A 24,583-nucleotide genomic window follows, 5' to 3' on the forward strand; every position below is an offset into this window, starting at 1 on the left:
AGAACCCCAGTTACGTTTAATTAGAAACTTACCCGCTGTGTAAATCCCACACACTGATGAATTTTTGAGATGTGCCGCAAATTTGAACAGTTTAATCTCAGGGCTAATAAAGAGTTTTTTCTTACATTGCACTTTATCTCAAATGCATTTTGAAGTGATGTCTTCATTTTTGTGGTACAAATGAAAGAATATTCAAAACAGTTGTTTTCCTGAAAAGCTAATAAAAGGTTTCATTCAAAGTAACTTACCTGAGAATCGAGTTAGTGTGTGTAAAGTTTTCAGAAAGCAAAAGAGATACTAACACATTTTGAAAATAATACAGTGGAACCCCTCCAAACCGGACTCCCTTAGGACCGGAGGAAATGTCCGGTTCAGAGGGGTGTCTGGTGCACTGAGGTTTCACCCATAAGGAAATTTTATGCGGCATAATGTACTATCTGACTGTAAGTGCCAGTGCATGGTACACGAGCACTAATAAAGCACATCAGTGAAGGAACTAAGATTTCTTGTATGGCTATATGGGACTATAAGTTGACCTAGATACAGAGGCGCCAGACCACTGAGAGCTTTAAAAGTTAACGGTAATATTTTAAAGGTAACTCGCTGCTCCACAGGTAACCAGTGTAGCTCCTTAAGGACGGAGCGAATGTGTGCAGTCCTAGGTTGCCCAGCTACGAGGCGTGCAGCACAGTTTTGAGCGCGCTGGAGCTTCTGAATCATATACTCGGGTGACCCGAGGAGCAACGAGTTACAATTGTCCAGACGACAAATAACATATGTATGAACGAGGGTCTTTGTGCTCTCAGAAATCAAATACATTTTGATCTTAGCGATATTCCAAAGATGGAATAAAGCAGATTTACAAAAGGAACTCACATGCCTATCCAGTGACAAGGTTTCATCACAAACCCCTCCTATGTTCCTAGCTTTGTCAGACCGCTCAACACGATGATCACAAACCAGAATACTGTCCAAAGATGGGTGTGGCCGATATTCTGAACTGATAACGATCAGTTCCGTCTTGTCCCTATTCAACATAAGTTTGTTACAAGACATCCAACGGTCGATATCTCTAACACAAGATTCAACCCGAGCGACAGAATAAGCCTGATCATCCCTACTGAGAGAATTGAAAGACAGATGCAACGGAGTATCATCAGCATAGAAATGATAGCCCATGTTTTATTGTCTGACAATATCCCCCAATGGGGAGGTATAGAGCAGATATAAAATCGGTCCCAACACGGAACCCTGTGGTACTCCGCACGACAGCGAACGCGTGAGAGACCGCGCACCACGAATGTTCACAAAATGAGATCTGTCGCTCAGGTATGATTTAAACCAGGCCAGAGTTAGATCACAAAGACCAAAGCGGTTAACTAAGCTCCCAATCAGTATAGTGTGATGAACCGTATCGAAAGCGGCCGATAGATCTAATAAAAGTAAGATAACATTCCTATTCCTATCAACGTCTAGAATAATGTCATTAAAAACTTTGACTAAAGCTCTCTCGGTACTATGAAATTGTTTATATGCAGATTGTAGTATTTCATCAAGTCCATTACTAGAAATGTGATTTATCAACTAAGATGCCACCACCTTTTCAGTTAGTTTTGGCAAAAAGGTATAGAGAGAATTGTGGTTTAATGAGGGTCCGGTTTAGAGGGGTTCCACTGTATAGTCACTCTTTCATACAATAATTTTTTTACCCTGAGCCATCTTTACTATCCAGTGCGCTGTGAATTTTCAGATATACTGATCGGAATAATATTAATGATTCAAAATAGTTTCATGCAATGAAACAGTGAATCAATTTGTAATATAGTGTATGCATTAGAAAAAAAAAGAATGTCCATGACGCGGCAAAGATCATTGATGCGTATGACGGTTGTACCTGTTGACGTAACTGGCTCCACACAATAGAACCTGGCAACCACTAAGACGCATAATTGTAAAGTTTTAATCACAATATTTATTACCATAGTCAATGATCTTCGTTGGTTTATTTAAGCTTTCTTTTATCCACAAGTAGCAGTTCGATCTAATATGTTAAGAGGCAACGTTTTAATCCTTTCTTCAGTGTCAAATCAGCTTACAGGTTGCGCTTTCACAATTCGAACATGGAACACATTGCGTTCCCCGTCCACAGGGTGATGATCTCTCACAGGGATCAGGATGACACGATCCACTTGGAGCTGTATCCGTACAGAATACTGAAAAAACCAGAAAAAGAAATGTTTTGTTACTGTATAAGTGATTTTCCAGCTTCTCTAAGAAGTCCCCGTCGCCACAGTAACACCCCATCACACAGGCAAAATTAAAAGTTAACGATAATCGATATTTGTCACGAGAATCTCAATCACGCCGCCAATAACAGCAATTTTTCTTAGCTAGACCGTAGTATGCTCATGACTATGAATTAAAAGGCTTTAACCACAATAATCAGTACCATACCTAGTTTATCACCAAGCGGCGCTCTCTTAAAAATTCTACCTCCAAACACCTGCGGAAATAAAACTATGCTATCACAAACATTTATATTAAACGTAAGTGTGAGTAAAACTCTGAGATATCGATTGAAACTAGAAAATAACTGGATTGTACCAGGGCTAGACTACTAGGGAAAATATTCAAGAAAAAAATTCAGATTTAGGCATGAATTCAAAGTTTTGTGTGTACTTTTGTAAAGTTTCCAAATAAATCACAGATAGCAAGCTGACCTCATTCACAGGTTAAATTTTTTCTCTTTATATATGTACTTTCCGTTCATATTTCCAATTGCCAAAGATCATATGCGTGAAAATTGCAAGGGACACGTCAAAAGCTGATAACATATCGGAGCTCATTTTTCACGGTACTGAATATTTTTTCCTACTGTTGACTTGTAAAACACCCAAATACAGCTGTACTGGTGAGGTTGATAAAGAATTTAATCTAGTTGTAGAATTCTCTACTCACCTCTGGTGGTTGCGAGCACACGAGACACATAAATAATACGGCTAAGAAGATCTTCATCGTTTGAAATGTACAAAGCGTACCACTTCTGAAAATTGGACCCTATTAAGAGATACAAAAAAAGAAAATCTTATTTTCAGCTCGGTGTGCAGTATCGTCTGGCTTATGTCGTAAATCACTCCACGCTCTGCGAGGGTCGAAAAAAAAAAAAAAACCCGTTCCCCTTAAAAAGCACAAGTCTACTCACAAAGAAAGCCGTAAAATCAATATCTTCATAGCTTACGAAAAGAACTTAGTGGTGACCTGATATTATAATGCAGATTGGATGAACAAGCTTTAAATTAAAGATAACAGAGCAATAACCAAGCCAACAAGAATGCTCCAAAATATATACCAATTCACGTTTATGCTGTAAACTCCGGTGTTCTTCTCGGTTAAGAGTCAAAGGTATAATTTTCATTCACTGTGTACTGAATATACCGTATAAATACACGTATGACCACTAAATCTTGACACAATGATAAATAATGTCTATGATGCGGCAAAAAAAAAAAAATCACCAATATCATAAATTTCCTTTTAGCTCGTTTCTTTCTGACATGCCTCTCTTTACAAGATTGATAAACAAGTGTCAGGGTCAGACGTCCATTCACCGAATCGAAATATGGCGTCCAATTTGAATTACTATTGTTTTGGACTTACAAGCCTCGTCCTCGCGTCGAAACACAAAAGGATTATCACATGTGTGAGAGGCTAGTAAGTCACGAACAATAGCAATTCAAATTGGACGCCACATTTCGATTCGGTGAATGGACGTCTGACCCTGACACTTGTTCATCAATCTTGTAAAGAGAGGCATGTCAGAAAGAAACGAGCTAAAAGGAAATTTATGATATTGGCGATTTTTTTTTGCTGCATCATAGACATTATTTATCATTGTGTCAAGATTTAGTGGTCAAAACAGCGATGAACAAAGGCGTTGAATTTAGGCTTCTACAAATATAAACAGTTTTCAGGAAGGAGTCAGTTTCTTAGGTCCCTGAAAGAGATTTTCTCTCCTGGATGTCACCATTACTTATGATGAATCCTGAACCGCATGCCGTTTATCCAAGACAGTATATTGGCTAAGGAGCGGAAAAGAGGAATAAAAAAGAAAACTATATTCTATACAAGGCGAAAAGATTAGAAAAAGATTTGAACCAAGCGTTTTCGGCTGTTTTCCATCATCAGGATTGAAAATAATAACCGTCTGCACATACATATATCTCTTATGCTTTAGCTCTACGATTATGCTTTCACTTTTGTATTAACGGAAAAGGTTAGTGAATCAAGAAACAAATAGTGTAATCTCAGTTTATAGTACGCAGTGAAGGACAGTGTTTGTCGACTTTAGACTAGCGTAAAATTATTCAAGTGCATTGATCATTAAAATCAAATAAATCAGTGAACAGAACGTCAACCATGAGTTACAAGAAGTCATTATATTGTTACCAAATGGCGAGGAAAAAAAGAATTGAAACAGTGGGATTATTACGACAGTCACTACGAAGAAAGTGAGTAAACTTTGCAATTTGTCCAAGATGCGGCAAAAATCATCGCCTTCTCGCTCATGTTGTGATCTTTGGGAAACTTCAGTGTTTAGAGGGTCATCCAGGGGGGAGGGAGGTACAAATGTCAGTCGTCAGTTAAAATCTCTGCCATTTACCCAGTCAGTTCTCAGTTAGATAAAAGAAGATGAGCTCTACAAGAAGAATTATCGACCAGTGACGGTACTACCAATTTTAAATAACATCTATGAGAGAGTCTTGTCTGACCAATTATTGGTATATTTCAAAGACATATTGTCTGACTTCATTTCTGCATATCGCAAGAATTATAGCTGTGAGACCACACTGCTGCGTCTAACAGAAGATTAGAGGGCTGGCTTAGATAGTAAAGAACTCGTTGCTGTGATATATTTAGACCTTTCCAAGGCCTTTGACTGTGTACCACACGAGTTGCGGCTAGCTAAGTTGAAGGCGTATGGGGTAGCCGAACATGGCGTTGCTCTGTTGCGAAGTTATTTGTCTGGAAGATCGCAGAGAGTAAAAGTAGGCGACAAGTTTTCATCTTGGCTGCCGGTTATAAAAGGAGTACCTCAGGGATCCGTCCTTGGACCCCTTTTCTTCAATGTATTTATGATTTGATCTCTTTTACTTCCTGAAAGGAGTCTGTATCAATGCTTATGCTGATGATGAGCAAGTTTATGCCTCGGATAAAGATCCAGTGAAGTTAGAAATGAGACTTCAATGCCAACTCCTCGAAGCTGACCAATGGTTTGGTATAAATGGCATGATTACAAATCCTGACAAATATCAAGCAATGATTTTAATGAATACAAACTACACCTTCGGTTTTACAGTGAATGACACCAATATTCCGGTAAAAGATAACACTGACCTCTTAGGATCGAACATTGACAAGAATCTGCAATTCAACAGCCATGTTAAAAACATTTGTACAAAGGTCAACAATCAAATTAACGTAATTTCCCGTTTTCGAAAAATAGTACCGACGGATGTGAAATGTAAACTTTACAAGGCCTTTATTTTTCCATATGTTAGGTATTGCTGGGCAGTTTGGCACTTTTGCGGGGCTCGAAATGGAAATAAATTAGAGCATCTGAACAAAAAGGCGCTCAAGATTGTTCTGGATGAGAAGTCTCTGCACTACCAGGAGCTACTGAGCAAAATTAATTCTAGTGATCTGTATAGTATTAGGTGCCAAGACATGATGAAAATAGTTTTTAAGACAATTCAGTTGGAAACGATGCCCAAGTACATACGAGGTATTTTTCAAATGAGGAGTACTGAATACAACCTACGAGGATCAAGGAAACTTGTTATCCCATATGTCAATACATATATCTTATTAACCAAGCGCGAGGGCCGTACTAAGAGAATATCGGCCCGATGTCTTGGCAGTACGGACCGAGCGCAGCGAGGTCCGTACAAAAAAGTACGGTCCCTAGCAAGCTTGGTTAATAAGAGATTTATTATACGACTGAAGTTCAAAGGAACACAAGTGCGGTATCATTCGGGACCATTCGGGACAGTGCCCGGTCCAATACTTAGAGAATATTGGACCGGCAATAGAGCATTTTGATTGGTTGATTTAAGTTATTGGCCCTCAGAATGCCCGAGTCGTGTAATAAAGTAAGTTACATCTCTTCTGCACACCAAATTCTGTTTTCCCTTGCGCAACATTTAAACATTCCTTTTTAACTCATTAGCCGGTAAAAATGTTCGAAAAAAGATCATCCGCAGAAAGACAGAAAAGTTGTGAAGAGCAATCTGGCTCAATATATTGGTTTACGGCAATGCATCGATTGCGATTGGCTCCGATGAAATGATCGGAAAGGAATTTTTTCTTGTCTACTTTTCAAGAAGGTTATTAGAGATATCTACTGTAAGCGTACCTTAGAAATCCAAGCGAAAATGGGCGTGAATTGGTCGCCCGGATCTAGAAACCGTAATTGGGTTGATACCTTCATCCTCTCGGTCAGAAAGTCGTTTTCTGAGTCCGTGTCGCATTCGTCTGTATATGTTCGCACCTTAGCAACTGCCACTTCGATCATAATACAGTCGTCAACAAATGTGACGTCTGTCACATTCCCACCTTCCAAAGAAGCTTGAACGGTACCTTTGTCGCTGTTGAGCCCTACTGGCTGATCTCCAGAGTCAAAATCGTTCCCTAATCCCAAGTTCACATTGGTGGAATCTTGTTGCATCGTGTAGACGGCCGGTGGTAAAGCCCCTGCTTTATCCTTGGTAGTTTCCTCCCGAACTGTCCTTTGCCTCAACCAACCTAGTAGGAGACTTATGTCCTATTGTTTTTTCTCCAGTACTGACTGTAGAAATCCTTAAATAAATAAATAAATTAATAAATAAATAAACGATAATTTCTCAAAAATTCTTTCATGGCACTTTCAGTCTCGGAGTTGATCTCTTCTTAAGGTAGAGGTAGCATAAAGTTAATATCTGTAAACTCCGTGCTGGTCTGAGGGACAAGATAGTAGGATTTTTTATGAGTAAAATACTTGGCTGCCCATTTTTTCACTGTCTTCAACAACTCCTTGGTAATTACATATATTTCAAAGTCTTGGGAATACTGCAATGTGAGGTCTCGTGCTTAAAATAGAAACTGCATGTAGATTCTCCACAACTGTTGTGAGTAATGTTCACAATTCATTGACTCGGAAATAATCGTTAATTGAAGCTGTATGCTGTTGTGCAGGCGGCGCATTCCCTCGACAAGTCTAAGTGAGACTTAAGTTTTACTAGGCACAGTTCCTTCGGGGTCGTTGGTTGCTGTGGTTTCCATTATACTGTGCCCTTGTTTCACCTCAGAAGCAATATTTTCTTGCGATGGTGTTTAGACAAACTGCTAGTCGCATCGCCGCGACGCTTTGAGATTAAACTTTTTCATAAGGTCACTTTACCTGTGTCATTTATACTCTACATAGAACATAATCTACATGAGCTCAAGAGTGACGAAATTCTGAGCGCTTATACATCGGTATCTAATGGGCGTTCTATACTACAGAGTAGGCTTTCAACTGATATATTTATATCAATACCAAATACCAAACCATTCCAACACATATTAGAACATAGCTAGCAGAGTCGCGCAATCAAATTCATTATACGTAAGCGTGCTCAAAATCCCGATAGTGCACGCTGATAGCGTCAGCAAATCCGACTTCGCCAGAAATTTTTTTTTCGCGCGAGCGGCCATTGCTAGTGCGGGGAAAAATAATACATTTCGCGACAATAATGGATATAAACAGAAACTCGGCCAGCTAGTCCGAAAACGAAGACAATGTTTCGACCTTCTCCCATGGGCTAGAGTTCTTAAATGAGGCCGAAAAAGAGAAAAACAAAGGAAAAGGAGACTCGGCATCAGCGCCGTCACGATTCGCTTCAACTGATATTGTTGTCCGTTTTTCGCGTCGCATTTGATGCACAATTCCACCGGCTATGTTCTAAAACAATTGGTTCATGCTTTCAGCTGTGCACTATCGAGTTATGGAGCACGTGGGAAGTTTGGAGAGCACTCAAGAAGCTAGAGTTGCCCTCGGCTATCGCCTCGGGCAACTCTTACGCTTCTTTCGTGCTATCCAAACTTCCCGCGTGCTCCATAACTCGATAGTGCACGCTAAAGCATGAACCAATTGTTAACCGTTTACTTCGCTTCCTGTTCCAGCCATCTTGGTCGGAAGCTCCAGATTCCATTGCTCGTCCGTAGTTAAGGCAAAATTGTCGCTCGTGATTTCTTTATCATGTGGCTCCTGATTTCGGACCCATGTGATAAAGTTTCATATCAAAATCTCTGAGGTCGTATTTACTGGACAACTCCTTTAGACCGAGGAAGGAAGTAAGGGGCTTTTTCAGCGCCAATACAGTGTTTACATTAATAATCGCTATTAACGCTCAAATGCCGTTTCCGAATCAATTCGATAAAACTTTACAACAGTAAGTTGACGATCGAATTGGGTATCGAGGATCATATGACCGAAATGTGACATATGACCTTGATGTAGATGGTCCATGCGGTAATTATTAGCGAACTATGACACTCTGTCGTACTCTTACTGATATATAATAAAAAAACGTGCTTTCATTGGACAAAATAAATCAACTGTCCTTATTTTACATCCAGTTTTCGGGATATTAAGGGCGATACGATCTTTTTAAAGCAGTCAGTAAGAGCCCATCACAAATTTTGAGTTGTCAATACGTTCGATTTTCAGCGATTTGTCAGTTAAAATCCGGGCCATTTGTCAGTTAACCCCATCCAGACCCTATGATAACTTCTAAGGTGACACTAAATTCATTGTCATGATTTTCTGTTAAGATGAAACGAGAGTTCCTGTTTCTTATCTTTCTGAAAATGAATGGAAGAAACTAGCAAAGAAGTTGTAACCCCTACACTGTCTTCCTTTATCGGTTTTACTGTCCGGTTGCACGGTAGAAGACTGAAATTTTTTTTGCAGTCCGCCGGTAAGTATGCAACTGTACCGCACAGGGCGATAATAACATTATTTTGAGTAATGAAAATCCTCTCCGGGTCTTCAATCCTCAAAACTTACATTTTGACCTTTTTCGTCTACGTTCCACACTCCATTTCCACTGACAACCTGTTTGATAAAGCAAACTTTCATAGAGAATTCAAGATAAACCAGGAGAAGTGGCGTTTGTATCCGCTATGCTATGAACGAATTGTAAGATTCATTCATTCAAGAGCTATGATGAGGTAGAATATTTCAGTCCGTATGCGATTTAACGTGATCCCAGCGGAATATTTTATTTTATCTAGTTTTAGCCTCTATTCTTATAGACCTGTGGACCAGTTTTATGGTCCTCGATCAAATTTTTCTTCTAATTGTGATACTTTTGGGATCGCGGGCCATTAGTTCATCAGTTGAATTACGGTTGAGTGTTACTCTCTTTTAACAAAGTTATTATTATTATAATTTTATTAATATTATCAATATTATTACTAATCAAGAGGAATGAATACACAGTCTTTTTCATCAAATTCATTTCTTTCAAGATGGTAAAGGTGGGGGGGAGGGAGGGGGATGACGTCAGTAAAACACTTCAAAGATAATCAGGCTTGAGAATCATGGTTTAATACAATGTTATAAAGCTAATTACAAGTAGGCTTAAAGATGATGCCGGTTCAGTCTACTGTTTGCTTTAAACTACAAGCGGACTTCGATGGGCATCAATGCTTGGAATTGTCTTCATCGTCACCTCAGCAATCATTCAAACGATGAACAAGTGCGAGGATGCACAAGTATAACTTTCACAAGCACGACAAGGACGGCACCTGCTTCCATCCTTGCACGGTTTTGTTATTGGGTCACAAGGGTTATTCAATTTACAATCGTCCAAGTAGTCTAGTTCAAGGCAATCTTCTTCCCCTGAATATTAAGGAGAAAATACAGTTAAGTTTTTGGAGGAATTTTCTTTTACAAATGAACTGATGGACATTGAGGGACACTTTGGAAGATTACACTCCGATGTATTTATATCTTTCGAATCACTGCATTACAAAGCAAGCTCTGAAACTCTCTTCTAAGCGCATTAAATTTGCTGATAGCTTTTATTTTCCTTAATTAGATAGAAGAAATATTAGAGATCAAAAAAGAAAAATAGAAGAAAAAACACTAAATCGCACCCACGGCAGTCGACGATCTTTTAAGTCTGGCTCCAAAAACCTGCGGAAAAAAAGCTAGTTTTAGCCGGAACATTTCAAATCCATCGAATACCCTGGTAATGAAAACCAGCCCACAAAATTAAATCTTCCCAATATTCAATGATATCTCAACTGAAAATTAACAGACAAAAGAAACTGAAAAGTAAGAAAAGAAGCGTATCTGGTCTTTCAATTTTGACTCACTTGTGATGCCTGAAAGCAAACGAAGGATAACAAGACGGCAGCTACGTAGATCTTCATGATTTGGAACTTTCAGACTGTGCGACGAAAAAAGTAAAAGAACACTACATTAAGGAATGCAAAGAAATGATGAGTGAAAAATTCTCAGATGCGTGAAAAGAGTTTCACGGTTCGTCATTTTTTTAGTTCATTCCAAACTTGACCCGGCCATATCAACAAAAGTTGCTTCTAATGAAGTTACAGATAAGTCTTTTCTCAACAAACCGCGATTAAAAGATAAAACAGTACTTTTAAAGTTTATACAGATTCAGCTTTCCAGTAAACTAACAGCAATTGAGTAAAGAAGCAAACACTTTTACGTTTAAAATAGTAGGAGAAACAAACCTCCTGTAAACGAGAAAAGGGTGTTCGAAATCTCGACCGTCAAACATGTTTGAATGAATCGATTCTAATTAATCAACGGAACTTATCCAGTTAAAAGTTTCATTTTACACATATGCCTACGGTAAATGGTAATCCAAACTTACTTCAGTGATAGGGGTCTGCACAGGTGGTTGGCAGTCGAGATCGTCTTAGGATAGAGCAAAGGCGAGCACTGTTCATTTACCTGCAGAATGTAGTATAAGTTTCAAAGTGACAATGACTCAGCAGTATATTATGTATACCTTAAGCTGTGATTAATTTAATGACGCTAGCAATATGGATGAAGTTCAGCTAATATAAAGTTTGTTTTGAAATATAAACAAAAATACTAAGCCAAGATTTAGGAGCCGGTAGTCTAACGAAGGGCATGAACTAAAAGTGCAACTTATTCTTGACATCTTCGTGTATAGTTGGCAAACATGTGCCGCGCCAAACCTAAGCTTTTTCTTTCAGATAATATATACCTCAGATATTGAACAAGCATGAAGCCAAAGGTGTGGATATTGGTGAAAGTTCCCTGTTGTATTTGATCACATAACATTCACGGAGCAAATATTTCATTTTTTAATTGAAGTAATTGCTACAAACAAACAATCTGAACAGAAAGAGAGAGTTCTCATTCTATTATAGTGAGTCATCTTAAAGTTCTCGTTTTTAAGCATGGGACATTTCTGGTCTTTTTTAAAGGATCGTGAGTATTTCAACTATTGAATTCTTTGACAGGATACTTGACGTTACTGATCAAGCATGACGTTTAGCATCCGTGAACATTAACCAAACTTTATTAATTTCTTTGTTTTAGTGCTGCATAAAGCAAAGACCAATATTTTACAAGCTATCCTGACTTTGCAGATTTGGTAAATATTGAGCAATTTTCTGGATTGTGTTTATTGTCGCAATATGACGCTTATAGTCATTGAATAAGTGGTCAAGATTATAGTGCTGACAGATTAGACGGTAATAAATTAGTCGTAAAAGACGGCTGAAAATTTTTAACTTAACCTCGGCGTAGAAACGGGCAAATTTTTAACCGTTGGTCGTCAAAAAAAGTTAGCTGTCAAAATTTTTCCATTTTACGATCTGTCATTGTGTATCATTTTGGGTTAACTGTAGCCGTAAAATGGCCAAAATTTTAATAGTCAGCAAGAAAAGCAATTACCTCATTGACACCCTGAGTTTACTGCAAGGACTGTGAAGGTGGGTAACCTAGTCACTATACACACAATTAATTTGTTAGTTTGTTTGTGAGCATGATTTTCCATGACGATGAAACCAATCCATAATGAGTCATGGTACAGTGACGTTTTAACGTGCTGTTTATGATTCGGCGAAAATCACTGCTTTACAATTTTGTGCGAGATCATGTTAGGCTTGACGTAAAAGACTGGTTACAGTCGTAGCCCAATATTGCAATATTGCAGGCGTGAGTTACTGCCAAAGTTATGGGAAACAGAAAAAAGAATAAAAACCTTGTGCCATCCTGTGCTAATCAGACAAGTGTTAATACAAGTTCATTTACGTAAGGCTTGCTTTTATTGGCCGACAGCATTGGCATATCATCCAGCGGCATCGACAAGATTCGGAAGTTATTCTTTACTGCTAGCTTTCCTTAGGTATTCATCGACGGATAAATAGAGCCGGTAAGGTCTTAGCACAAGAAACAGTCACATCTCAATGAGCGGTATGCTATCACACAGGAATCCGAATCAAAACATAATCAGCGGCAGGTAAGGGAACAAATTGTTAAAGTTAAACTGAAAAATTAAATATAATGGTTATTTTCTCTTACAATTATCAGTTAGAGATATATTTTGCGTCCTGTGGTGTTAGGGTAATGAAAAAAGTTCACAATCTTAATGAAAAACAGGTTCCCCATTGGGTGATGGCTTTAACGGCTCACGGTTAAAATTTTGGCCATTTTACGGCTAACTGTTAAAATCATCCCTGTGCTATCACCAGATATTCTCTTACGATAAACTTTTTTTTTTACGACTATCAGTTAAAATTTGTCTAACTGTTAAATTTTTTGGCTGTTTTACGGCTAACCATTGAGACGTGGAAAATAACTCAAAATAATCGTGCATCACCGGTAATAGTTCCGGGGGGCCACTAACAACTGAGCTACGAGCCAAGAGGTTCGGGCATGTCACATCGACACGTCTTAATTTTCAGATTTATTTTCTTCAATTGCATGCTAATTACCTGCGAGGATCATTTCGTTACTAGAATAGGAGCTCTTTAGAAAAAGAGCTCGTTGAAATTCTCGTATAAGCTTAGCATTTGCAATTTGAGTTGATGTACTGGTAAATGCGGGAAAAAGCTTTGTGACATCCTGCCATCCTAGAACGGAACATACACAAGAGACATGCTGAATTTAGCTTATCGATCAGAAAGCACGAGGGAGGAGCGCATGGATGGATCTCAGACAAACCATCCTCATCGGATGACTGGCCTTGACTTCTTTGTGTCTGATATACAGTTCTCAAATAAATTGTGCTCGTTACTGAGCGTCCGAATTAATGTAATCTGCATCAAGAAATGAGCCCACTTCACACTCAGCCCTAATCTTTTATTCAGTTACTGCAGATCTGTTTTATGACAGATATTTTTTTTTAGTATACGTAGTGATGTCAGCTGAAACTTTGGAACATCAAATCACATAAACTCATTATCAGCGTAAGATGCTAGATTTTATGTTACATATAATGAGGTTTACAATTGAAAAAAAGCACCCGTAAAATTCGTACGAAACTGACACGTGTACACAACCAACCAATGAGAAAAGCCAACGACTAAGACATGTAAGAAAATTCATCGTACGTTCAATCGAAGACACGATCGATAGTACGTTACGGTGGAGACAGGTTGGAGAGAGGTTGGGCGATGAAATGGGTGGGTCCGAGAAAAAAGGTGTGAGGTAATCGACTGGGACCAACTTCCAACAAGCATTGGTTTTTTTCTGAAAATGGCGGCAAGTTGGGCAATCTGGAATGAACTGAAGAATAGTTTAGCCAGGATCTAACGGATGATCATTTCATTTCTACTAGTGTCAATATATCGCCGTTGAAGTTTGTTATTGGTAGGTTGGCAGATAGAGGGGTAAATGGGTTAAATGACTAAAAAAAAAAATCACTCGTTCGCTTTTATGATGCATCGAACCTCGTGAAAGAAAAAACGTTCGGGCGCACTTTCCATGGAATAATCCCTTTTCATTGTTTTCTTCCTTTTTCTATACTCGAAAAACTTCCTCAGTTCATCCATTTCTCGGTACAGGCCAGGAATGCGCCAATTCTGAAAAGCCAAGAATTTCAATCAAGTTTTTGACTTGAAGTTGGACACAAGACTTTTCATCAATATTTTCGAGGCAGCATTTTGCAGAGAACTTTTGTTGCACTTTTGGCTGCTTTATTCCAACCCAAAACACATTGCAAAGATTGAACCAAATGGAGGAAATGGAGGGGAGAGGATCTTCTAACTCTTATCATAACCGTTTTCTTGGCTAGCTGAGTACTGTAGTCACATATAGAAGACCTAAATCATGACGGAAGAATGAACCCACAAAATCTTCTTTCTTGAAGCTATCACGTTCAAGGGGCGTGAGGAGACTGGGGTTTACAAAATACTACGACAGCAATCAGGCTTAGGGCAGTTCTGGTTTCAGTTTACCATACTGATTCAAAGAGCTGTGTCGTAGTATTGCAACGTACTGCTAAATGATTTTTTTACATGAATAAAAGGAACTATCGACCTCAAAACATAGCTCCTCAACTGTGACCTGACAAGTTTCCATCTATCACGTGATAAATGATAAATTATCGCGCGATAATAATAAAAATTATCGCGCGATAATTTCCATTTATCGCGCGATAATCTTCACTTATCGCGGGATCAGATTTTTCATTTATCGCGCGATAATTTCCATTTATCGCGCGATAATCTATCATTTATCGCGCGATAAAAAAAAAAAATGTGTCATGTCCCCTCTGGGCCACCGTAATAAATTGCTTTATTTAGCGGCATTAAGTTAATTCAATTCGTAAACATCAAGTTTTTAAAATCAGGTCTTTAATCACGTTCACACGCACACAAACACGCACACATTTATTTTTTTTCAATTCCCAAACATAAGCCGCAGAACGAAGTAACCGCCCTTTTTATTATTTTTATTTCAATGTTGCTGTTAGCGTGGGATGAAAAATGAGCTTGAAAATTTTACATTGGGCTCTGCTTAAAGTCTCAAATTTAGAGTTTGCTTTCTTGTTTCATGCAAAATGTAAATATCAAAGAAAAATAATAGCTAACTCTTTACTAAGTTGTTAAATCGAGTCACGTTTAACGGTGAACTTGAGAAAAGAACCTTAATTTTTTTTCTTTAACTCAAACATCTTCGCACTATATTTAATAAGGTATCGAAATTCTTTAAAATTGTGACGAAGGGTGCCATATTTTCAAAAACATTCTCGTGCTCCTGACCTAAGTCATGAGAAACTAACGGCTGTTGTCGCTCTTAATTCCGCTTCTATCAGACAATCATGTACGTTTTTATTCTGGCATTGGAGATTGAAGTGAATAAATATCCGTAAATAAATATCCGCGAAATTCGCCCGCACTGAAATAGCAGTTTGGCTTGTTGGATAAAAAATAGCTTATTAGACGTTTTGTTGTGTAGTATCGCTGAGTATTTTTACTCGTTATTTGTATTTTGACTCCCCCTACGGGCTCGTCAAAATACGGCACAACTCCTAAAAATACTTAGCGATACTACACAACAAAACGTCTAATTAACAATTATTCCACGAGCGCGCGTTGGATATGAGATGATAGATAGCCAACGAGGCGCGTAGCGCCTCGTTGGCTATAATAATCTCATATCTAACAGGTGCGAGTGGAATAATTGTTCCATTAAAAACGCCCCCAAGAAATTATTATTTTGTAAGAAGAAACCGGATTTTTAGCTCCCTTTTGATTAAGTTAGATTGTGTGACAAGTTAGTAAGATAAGTGATTGCGTGGTGACAACTTTTCGCTTGTGGTTTCAGTGTCAATTAACCGACACTGGTATCGTTGTTAACTGATATCGTTATCTAGGTATTAGGGTGTGCCGCCCGTACTGATAAGATAAAACCTGCCAAGATTTTTTGGTTGCTTTTTTTATCGAGAAGGATAGAGACTTTCGTTTATTCTTCCTTTGTTTCTTCTGCTGAGCCGATTTTCAATTTTTTTTTTTTTGCAAGTTTGTTACTTATTTTGTTTTGGAATTAGGACCGTTTGAAGTCTTCAGTTAAAGCAAGCTGGCATTTAGACCTGGCATTCGCAACGACTCAGGTTTCCTTAAGAAGAATAACTTAAGAAGAATAACTTAAGAATAACTTAAGAATAACTTAAGAGACAACCAACACGCTCTTCAAATTTTTCGAGACTTTAATTTCCCTGGCCAAAACAAACTTCTTTTCACCATGGATATTACGTCTCTTTACACTGTCATTCCTAATGGCGAAGGCCTTCTCGCCCTTAAACTTTTTTTGATCAACGTACTGATAAGGAACCTAAATCTGAAACACTACTACGCTTAGCCGAACTAGTGCTCACACTCAATTGTTTTTCATTCGGAAACAACTTCTTCAAACAAACCAATGGTGTAGCCATGGGCACCAAAATGGGACCTAGCTATGCCAATCTTTTTGTAGGTTTTGTCGAACATCAGTTTTTCAGCCAATACAACGGGTCCAAACCTGAACTCTACGGTCGCTACATCGACGACTGTATCGGCGCTACCTCCTCTACCAGAGAGGAGCTCACTTAATTCATAACCGCAGTCAATTCTTTTCACCCGGCTCTCAAATATACCTGGGAAATTTCTGACAATTCTTTATCCTTTTTAGACATCAAAGTTTCAATTGAAGGTTACGGTTTATGCACTAGTGTGTATTACAAACCTACAGACTCGCATAATTACTTGTTATATTCGTCTTCGCATCCATCTCACGTTAAGAATTCCATTCCTTTTTCTCAGTTTCTAAGACTTCGTCGTTTATGTAGTGATGACTCTGATTTCCACCACAAATCAGCGTCAATGTGCCAGTTTCTCGATAAACGTGGTTACCCTGTTTCTGTCGTTCAAGCGGGTTACCACCGCGCCCAACTTATTGATCGACATTCAGCACTACAAACGTCGCATAAGGAAGATTCCGACCGCATTCCATTCACTCTCGCGTTTCACCCTCACAACCACTCAGTTAAATCCATCATTCTTAAAAACTTAAAATTACTTCAAAACGATCCAGAGACAAGCACTATCTTTTCGCAGCCTCCGCTCATTTCATTCAAACGCGACAAAAACATAGGCAATTTTTTGGTCAGAAGTTCTTTTCAGACTAATGACCAACCAGGTACTTTTAATAAATGCGCTTGTGCACGATACAAAACGTGTCCTTTCATTCACAACACTGATAAAATATCGGGACCTAAACGATCCGTTAAGATCACCCATCACTTCACGTGCACCTCCGCCAATGTAATCTATTGCATAACTTGCACTTATTGGAAAAAGATATACATCGGCGAAACAGGCAGAAGACTAGGTTACCGATTCCGAGAACACCTTCGAGACGTGGAAAGGAATGACAAGGACACATCGAAACCAGTTGCTAGGCATTTTAATTTACCTAATCATTCTAAGCAACATATGGCAATCTGCGGTCTTTCCTTACACTTAGGTAGCACGGAAAGCCGTAAAAATCTTGAACAAAAGCTCATCTTTCAAACCGGCAGTCTAAATCCCACAGGGATCAACGAACGCTTTTCATTCCACTAATTTATTCTTGTTTTTCTCGTTGCCATGTTTCCACCAGTAACGTAGCTCCATTTTCCACCTTTAAAAGCGCGCGCAACCCACAATTCCTCTATTCGCTCCGACAAAGGGCTAACGCTCGAAACGTCAGCTTTTGTAATCGTTACGGTGGCCAATTTACCATTTCAACTTTGTTGATATATCCAAATTATAACTTAAGAGAAGTTTAGCGTTTTTTTCTTTTTTAAAAACAAACATGCAGCATATCATTATAACCTAGCCTGGACGAGCACGTCAAACAAACTTATTTCCATTACCGAACTGCTAAAGGAAGTTAAACTTAAGTTTTCAATTTTTTGTATACTCCTGCTATATACATCCCGTGACAGCACATGTCATTGGTCTGGGATGACAAGTCTATAAATTTGCTTATTCTACCGAATGGTTTCTTAAGCTCGCTGTGTACATGCTTTTCGAATTTCCTTTGCTGAGATTTTCCTAAGCTGCCTTGGAAAATGTAGGACGCAGGTGGGTAAGTATTAGCACGGTATATTGCCCCTAATCCTTGCCAATGATTGATCTCAAATCATTCATAAGTTATCATACGAAAAGATTCCAAACGTTCTAATCGAGGTCACTCCAGTTGAGATGATTTTTCTCCCTTGGAATCAGTTTTTCTTTGTTTTTTAGCGTGCCTACGCCAATGACACTCGATATGTCAAAAGCACAAAATACTTAGCAATTGACATAGGAGTACTCGAACCATATGCGGAAGACATGCATAATAGCAATTGCAACTGTCTCAATGATACAGCTGAAGCCGTGGCCCCCAAATTATTTCCTCGCCTAGCTTTTTTCTTTTTAATAGCTTCGTCTTTTTCTGTACATGGCCTGATTCATGGTCATTGACCCACGGAATAGTCGCGAACTATAACCTATAAATACAGGCGTTAAGCGATTACTTGTAAAACTCCCTGAAGAACTTTACAACGGTAACACAAAACGTGTTGGAGAATAAGAAAAAGTCTCACAACAGCTGTACGAAAACTGCTGCTCATTAACTCAGTTTCAAATTTCTTTTCTTTGTTTCATTAATATGCATACTTCAATAATAAAATTGTCGTGTCAACGGTTTAACTAAAATATACTTAGCAATTTACGCAAGCGTGCAACCCTTCTTTTCTTTCTCGTAGCAGTCCTCAAACCATACCGTGAGGACTTAGATAATGGCAACTCTCAATGATATATTTCTTCAGGATCAAATGGGAGGATTTTTTGTCAATCGAGTGTTATATAAACACACTTTTTTTTTCTTATTGGTCCCTGGTATTTTGAAAATTGGTCACCTCTCCGTTTACCATCGATAGGTGTTTACTATGTGGCGGGTCGTTAGCTTTCGGCAGTTGGGCATAATCATCCCAGCCTGAGTATAAAATTTTGTTTCACAGCCCAGTTTGGTGGTTTGATGATTTTCAATGCACCTCATTTTCTACAGCATCATATAAAATCAGTTTCAGATCAAATTCTTTGTGTAGAATAAGTGCTTTGGGGACAACATTAGGAAAACCTGATTAAATTTGTGTTCATTCTAAATAAACGGTAATTACATCTTGATGTCTATGCCCGCTGTGCATGTCTTATGATTCTTAGTCATAGTTATTTGGAAAGATTTCCTTCCAGATTTTGTCTCATCATCTCCCTAATATTATTTTCTATCCTCTTTTGGCGTGTTTCAGATCCATGTTTCCATCGTAGCAAGCTTTCAGATTTAATCACATTGATACTGCAACCTATTTCATCTAGACGGCGAATTAACACTATACAAATCTAAGTTCGTTATAAATCTCAAAAGTCAAGAAGAAAGTCTCGTGTTCATATAGTCATAGAATTTCGATTGAATGTTTGAGGTTACGACAGAGATTACAATCTTGATTCTAACTCAGCGGCCTCTTCTTTTGGCTCCTTGTCATGTCTCTTGTGTTCTTCTTTTTGTGTTTTGACGCAAAGACTGGTGGTTGACCGGCCCCTTTTTCTGTACACAATTCTTTTAAATTCGGTATTGATCTTGCTGCTTAAGAAAATGTACAGCCATGGATTGATGGCGCTGTTGGCGTGACCAAACCAGAAACACACAAAAAAGACAATCGGCTGAAGACTAACTTTAATATTCCATGATTGCATGACAAATATCATGTAGCACACGTTTGCTGGGAGCCAGCAAAGGGTGAAGGCAGAGGTAACAATAATGAGCATTCGAGCCACCCTTTTCTTGGACGTTTCATGATGGTTTCGAATCAAGTTTTCATTTCCAGGTACAACATGGAACCATAACTTCCATGCAGCGATTGCATGAAGGGAAGAGATGACGACCAAAGGGATCAGATAGTGGATGAGCACAAGGTATAGGAATATTCCTTGGATAGCTTTCGATGGATCACCCAGAATATAGACAGATAGCATGCATTGGGAATTATGCTCTTCCAGGTGTTGAGTAGGCAGGAATATGGCCATAGAGGCCAGTGACCAGATCCAAATAAGTGGCACTGTTATTTTATACTTTCGGAACCAAAGATGGCGGCGGAGTGGATGAACAATGGCATAGTACCTGTCGATTGCCATCAATGTCAGGCATAGGATGGAGGCTGTCACTGAGACAAACACAGTGTATACCACACCTTTGCACATGACATCTCCAAATACTCCATGTATCATCCAAATGCCGTCTGTGTAGAGTTGCGCAATCGACCAGGGCAACACAGTCAATGTCAGCAGCAAATCAGCGATAGCCATGTTGACGAACATGAAGCTTGTCAATGATCTTACGTCAGGTTTCTTCCACACGATGTAGATGAGAAAACTGTTCCCTGTCAGCGCTACGAGAATCGTGATGGTGCACAGGACTGTGAGGACAATCACCTCTGATAGCATCACGATCTTCAGCTTCTGCTTGTCTGTTACTAAAGTTTTAGAGGATATGAAAACTATTGCTGAATAAATTATAGATAAAGGAATAACTTTGGGTCCTTAGATCTTATTTGATAACAACCTTTTCCCTTTTTCAAATGGAGGTAGGCCTCAAATCTGCTACACCCAGTTTTGCTGAACTCTTTATGACTTTTTGATACTGTATAACGGCGAACTGGGGTGTGGCGAAAGAAATCGGTCATGAATTCGATTCCCACAAAAAAGCTACAGAAAAAATAAAGGCTTTTAAATTTGAATTATGTTCACTTCGGTTGGATCGATAATCTTTGACGACGTAACTGAAGCAGTTGACTCAGTCTTTCACTCTCAGTACTGCAACAAATAATTCTCAGTTGAGATAACGTCAGTTTTTATCCAACTACACTCCGCAGAGCACAAATACCACGCGGTATTTGTACTCAAGAGAAACGGTTAGACAGGTTTTCTCGCATCGCGCTGGCGACGCATTGGATTGAAGTTACAAAAAAAAAAAAAATGGCCGCGCCAATTCAAATTATTTTTCAGACGACGAAGAGTCGAAATGGCTGGCGAATATAATCCAGGTTTATTAGAAAAAACATAAAAACACATTTTCCTTAAAAATTTTAAATTCAGATGGATCAATCTTCTTTGACACAAATAAAAATATATTACTACAAGAAACACAGGAATTTAAAGTATTATTTTGCTCAATCGGTCAATCTTAAACGCAAAACCAGAAACTTGTGAACCAGAAAGTTGTAAAGACGTCCGATTGCAATTTTGACGAATAGAATGGATGCGTATGTCTGACAAGCATAGACTTCTGCTCTCTCGAATGGAGAAACGACACCTTGTAGAGCTTTAGTTTTCGTAGGTTACTTAATCTCAAAATCCAGACTCACAGCTTGGATGAGGTCCTCAACAACTTAGCCATAAGGGTTCGAAGAAAGACCTTGCAACTGCCGACGTCAATCGGCTACAAACTGGAAGAGGCCCAGTAGAATTTAAAAGACATGTGGTCTTTTTTCCATTAACTGACAACCAAACAAATTTATGTAAATAACTTGAACTCAGGGGAAGTTCAATTTCAGTGATGAATTTATTGGACTTCCTGTGTTGTACAGCTGTACAGCTCGCGGCAGCACACCTCATTGGCCAGCTACCGAATGGTTGAGGTCACTTTAAGACCTCGCTGTGTGAATGTTTATTCTAATTTGCTTTGTTTTGATGCTGACCGTTGACTTTACCTATATTAATCCGAGCACCTTCTGGCAGGAGTATTATGTGACAATGCCGTAAAGAATAACTTACTGCCCGTTATTCGTGCCTTATTAATTTTAAGTTTAAAAGCTTTTTGCCGAAGTGTATGAATTTTTCTCAACCGCATAGATCCATTAGCTTAAACTCGACGTTGCCAGGCGACCTGACTAACTTAAAAAGTTATTCTGTTTGAGGTCATTCTTATTCAATTTTTTGCCATGAATGGGGTAATTATTTGTATTTGTTTTAGCAGTATGCATACCTCATTGGCTATTGTTGAAATCTTTTAAAATTATTTTGTAAATTTAATATTTCAAACTACAATGAAACTACGTGTACTTCCTCTTTTTTCCTTCTGATCGCTAGTTTTTCACTACGTTTTGTTTTTGGAAGTTATTACTTCCCTTGTCTTGGTTGTTTTTTATTATTATTTATTTAGCTGAGTTGAGTTAAAATTTGAGTTTTTTCTTTTCGCGAGTTTGTCGCTTGTTTTTGTTTGGAATTTAGACCTTTCGCAGTCATCTCTATAAGAGCCAAACGTTTATTACTTCTTGAACTACGGAATTGAGCACTAGCCTCTTTTGATAACTAATGGATGATCTTCAGTCATTGCCATGTCTAAAGTGGGCAATAGTCCTAATGATATACTTACCGAGGAGCCATCCCGCTTGAAAACGAAGATTTTACAAAAAGATTTTTTCCAATTTCATTATGAATCCTTCCTTCTTTGATATTGTTATTATTTCTTCTTTTCATGTGAAGATCAAACATATTAAGAAAATATAACATAAACTGAGAAATATTGAATGCCTCATTGCATTGTAACATACCTGTAGTTGACTGAAATGAAAACTACTGCCAGCCTATTGACTTGGGACTTCTTAGTACTAAATTACTAGAAAAGAAGAAAAGAAATACACTTTAAGAACACCGATACAAGAGTTGTTTAAAGGGTGATTTAAGGTATGATACATTACCATTTACCTCAAGGAATTTGTAGGAAAGTCGAATGGACAGGCTTGATGCTTTAGACCAAGGTTTTGAGATTTAGCCTGATTCCTTACCGATGTAACTTTCTTGAAGCCTGATCAGTCCATAAACCATTTTAGTCAAGGAGATTCATCTTTCAAATAAAATTGCCTCACACAGAAATCACCTGGCGGCTGGACGGGAATTCAATACTTTCAAGGTTTTATGTTTTTACACTTCAATATATCACTCATATATGACATACGAAACTTTACACCACAAGAAAGATACCGACAATAAACATGGTAGCGATGGCGTTTTAGGTTACTCATTACTGTTCATCTTCTTACTGCGGGAAGGTAGCGCATTTATACACGCAGACACAAGTGATGTTAAAAAAAATCGTAAAGGATGGCATAACTGTAACTAGCCGCACAACTTTGAAAAGGAAATTTTAGGTTTGAGTTGATTGGTTGTACGTAGAAAAAATAATAATATGACTGGAGGTGTTCTAAATGGTAATTAATGCGACAAAGTTTCCGATTTCTTAAACAGCCTGCACAAACAAGTATAACACGTATTTTTTAAAATTTATGTGGTCATTGTGAGTCACGAACTTGAATAATACAAAATACATACATAAAATATTTCCTCTTCTGACAAAAACTTACGCTTAGTTTAAAAAAGGAGCTAATTCTGTTCCTCGAATTTGTAGATATTGCATTGCAGGTGCTCTGCATTTAAATTAAACATCCCACTATTTATTCTCCTCATGGTTTCAGGAACAGGAAGACCAACCAAACGATTTTACATTAAATAAATATGAAAATTGGGGAAAAGGTTAGAAAAACAGTGAATAGAGGAAATGATGTTTGTTTGTCTGTTGGTTTTTTTTTTCTTTCAAATACGTTCCTTGTGACTTTATCGAAACGTCGTAGCAACATTTTCCAAGCGAACATAAGGCAGCTGTAAGTCATTGTCAGACTTCAATAAAGATAACTAATGCATTGTCTTAACCAATCACAAATAAGTCTATTTGTACTAAATAGAAGTAACTAATAGTTGTAATAATAACGCCCAATGTCAATTTGGATGCAATGATGCTTGCAACTGTGTTTTATGTAAATTTTTATACTACAAAGGGGTTGACGATTTCATAAATTTCCTTCTTGATAATCCAGAAAAAGAAAATTCGTGAGAAAAATTCTTTTGGAAATAAGCTGTAAGTATTTAAAATAATCAAAAGGCGCATTTTTTCCCTCACAAACGAACATTTCAGATAAGAAAAACCTGTCTCTGGAAACTGGAACATATCTCCCTTATGTTTATCATTTAACTTACAAACTCAGAAATTTTTGATGTGAAATAACGGCAAACTAAAAAAGTTATAGAGTCCGTTACAGATTTAAACAAAATTTTCCTATCAACGAACCTCTTCTTTTAAGAAGGATGTTGAGAAGACCCATAGTTAAAGCCTAAAAACATTAAATATACTTCAACTTCGTCTAAATATTCTTAACTTTTAAGAGTTTGCAACCTGAGTTACACTTCGTCGGAATAACTAGTGCTAAATGTTACTGCGGTCGTTACTGATTTCGAATATCGACGATCCCTGTTTGATGAAAACCTTAACTACGCCTAGCGAACTCGGGAGCTTGAACGTTAAAAAAAAATATAGCGACGTAACTCCAGCACAACTGGCCTTACGATTGCGGGAACACTTCGCACGACGTTATCATTTCCTTTCATTGTGGCCTCCTTTTCAGTTTCATAATCAAACGACAGTAAGCACAACAGC

At 38.2% G+C, this 24,583-nt stretch overlaps 2 protein-coding genes and 1 long non-coding RNA gene across 4 annotated transcripts in view; all 3 read right to left on the bottom strand.

Moving 5' to 3' along the window:
- Positions 1-23,064, bottom strand: part of LOC111335482 (somatostatin receptor type 2-like) — a 95,465-nt gene extending 72,401 nt beyond the window's left edge. Inside the window, exons 1-3 of one of the 2 annotated variants that reach the window (XM_088733045.1) lie at positions 22,801-23,064; positions 22,647-22,711; positions 16,224-20,567 (exon numbers count right to left, since the gene is read on the bottom strand). In XM_088733045.1, the coding sequence (XP_088589171.1) occupies positions 19,531-20,538 (1,008 nt within the window). In that variant the 5' untranslated portion in view covers positions 20,539-20,567; positions 22,647-22,711; positions 22,801-23,064 and the 3' untranslated portion in view covers positions 16,224-19,530. Of the gene's footprint in view, positions 1-16,223; positions 20,568-22,646; positions 22,712-22,800 lie in introns of those variants that run through there. The other variant, XM_088733046.1, reaches the window with a different exon arrangement.
- Positions 1,932-3,520, bottom strand: LOC148724284 (uncharacterized). Its single transcript, XM_088734326.1, has 4 exons — positions 3,350-3,520; positions 2,959-3,057; positions 2,455-2,503; positions 1,932-2,213 (listed from the first exon to the last, which is right to left on the bottom strand). Exons 1-4 carry the CDS (start codon positions 3,413-3,415, stop codon positions 2,083-2,085), a joined length of 345 nt encoding a protein of 114 aa, XP_088590452.1. The 5' UTR covers positions 3,416-3,520; the 3' UTR covers positions 1,932-2,082.
- LOC111346901 (uncharacterized) lies at positions 9,607-22,536 on the bottom strand. Its single transcript, XR_015991656.1, has 5 exons — positions 22,469-22,536; positions 10,926-11,005; positions 10,402-10,475; positions 10,180-10,219; positions 9,607-9,922 (listed from the first exon to the last, which is right to left on the bottom strand). It is a non-coding gene; the product is annotated as an uncharacterized LOC111346901 (long non-coding RNA).
- Positions 23,065-24,583: the final 1,519 nt, after the last annotated feature.

Source organism: Stylophora pistillata, chromosome 9 (genome assembly GCF_964205215.1).
Source record: "Stylophora pistillata chromosome 9, jaStyPist1.2, whole genome shotgun sequence".
NCBI classification, from domain to species: Eukaryota; Metazoa; Cnidaria; class Anthozoa; order Scleractinia; family Pocilloporidae; genus Stylophora; species Stylophora pistillata.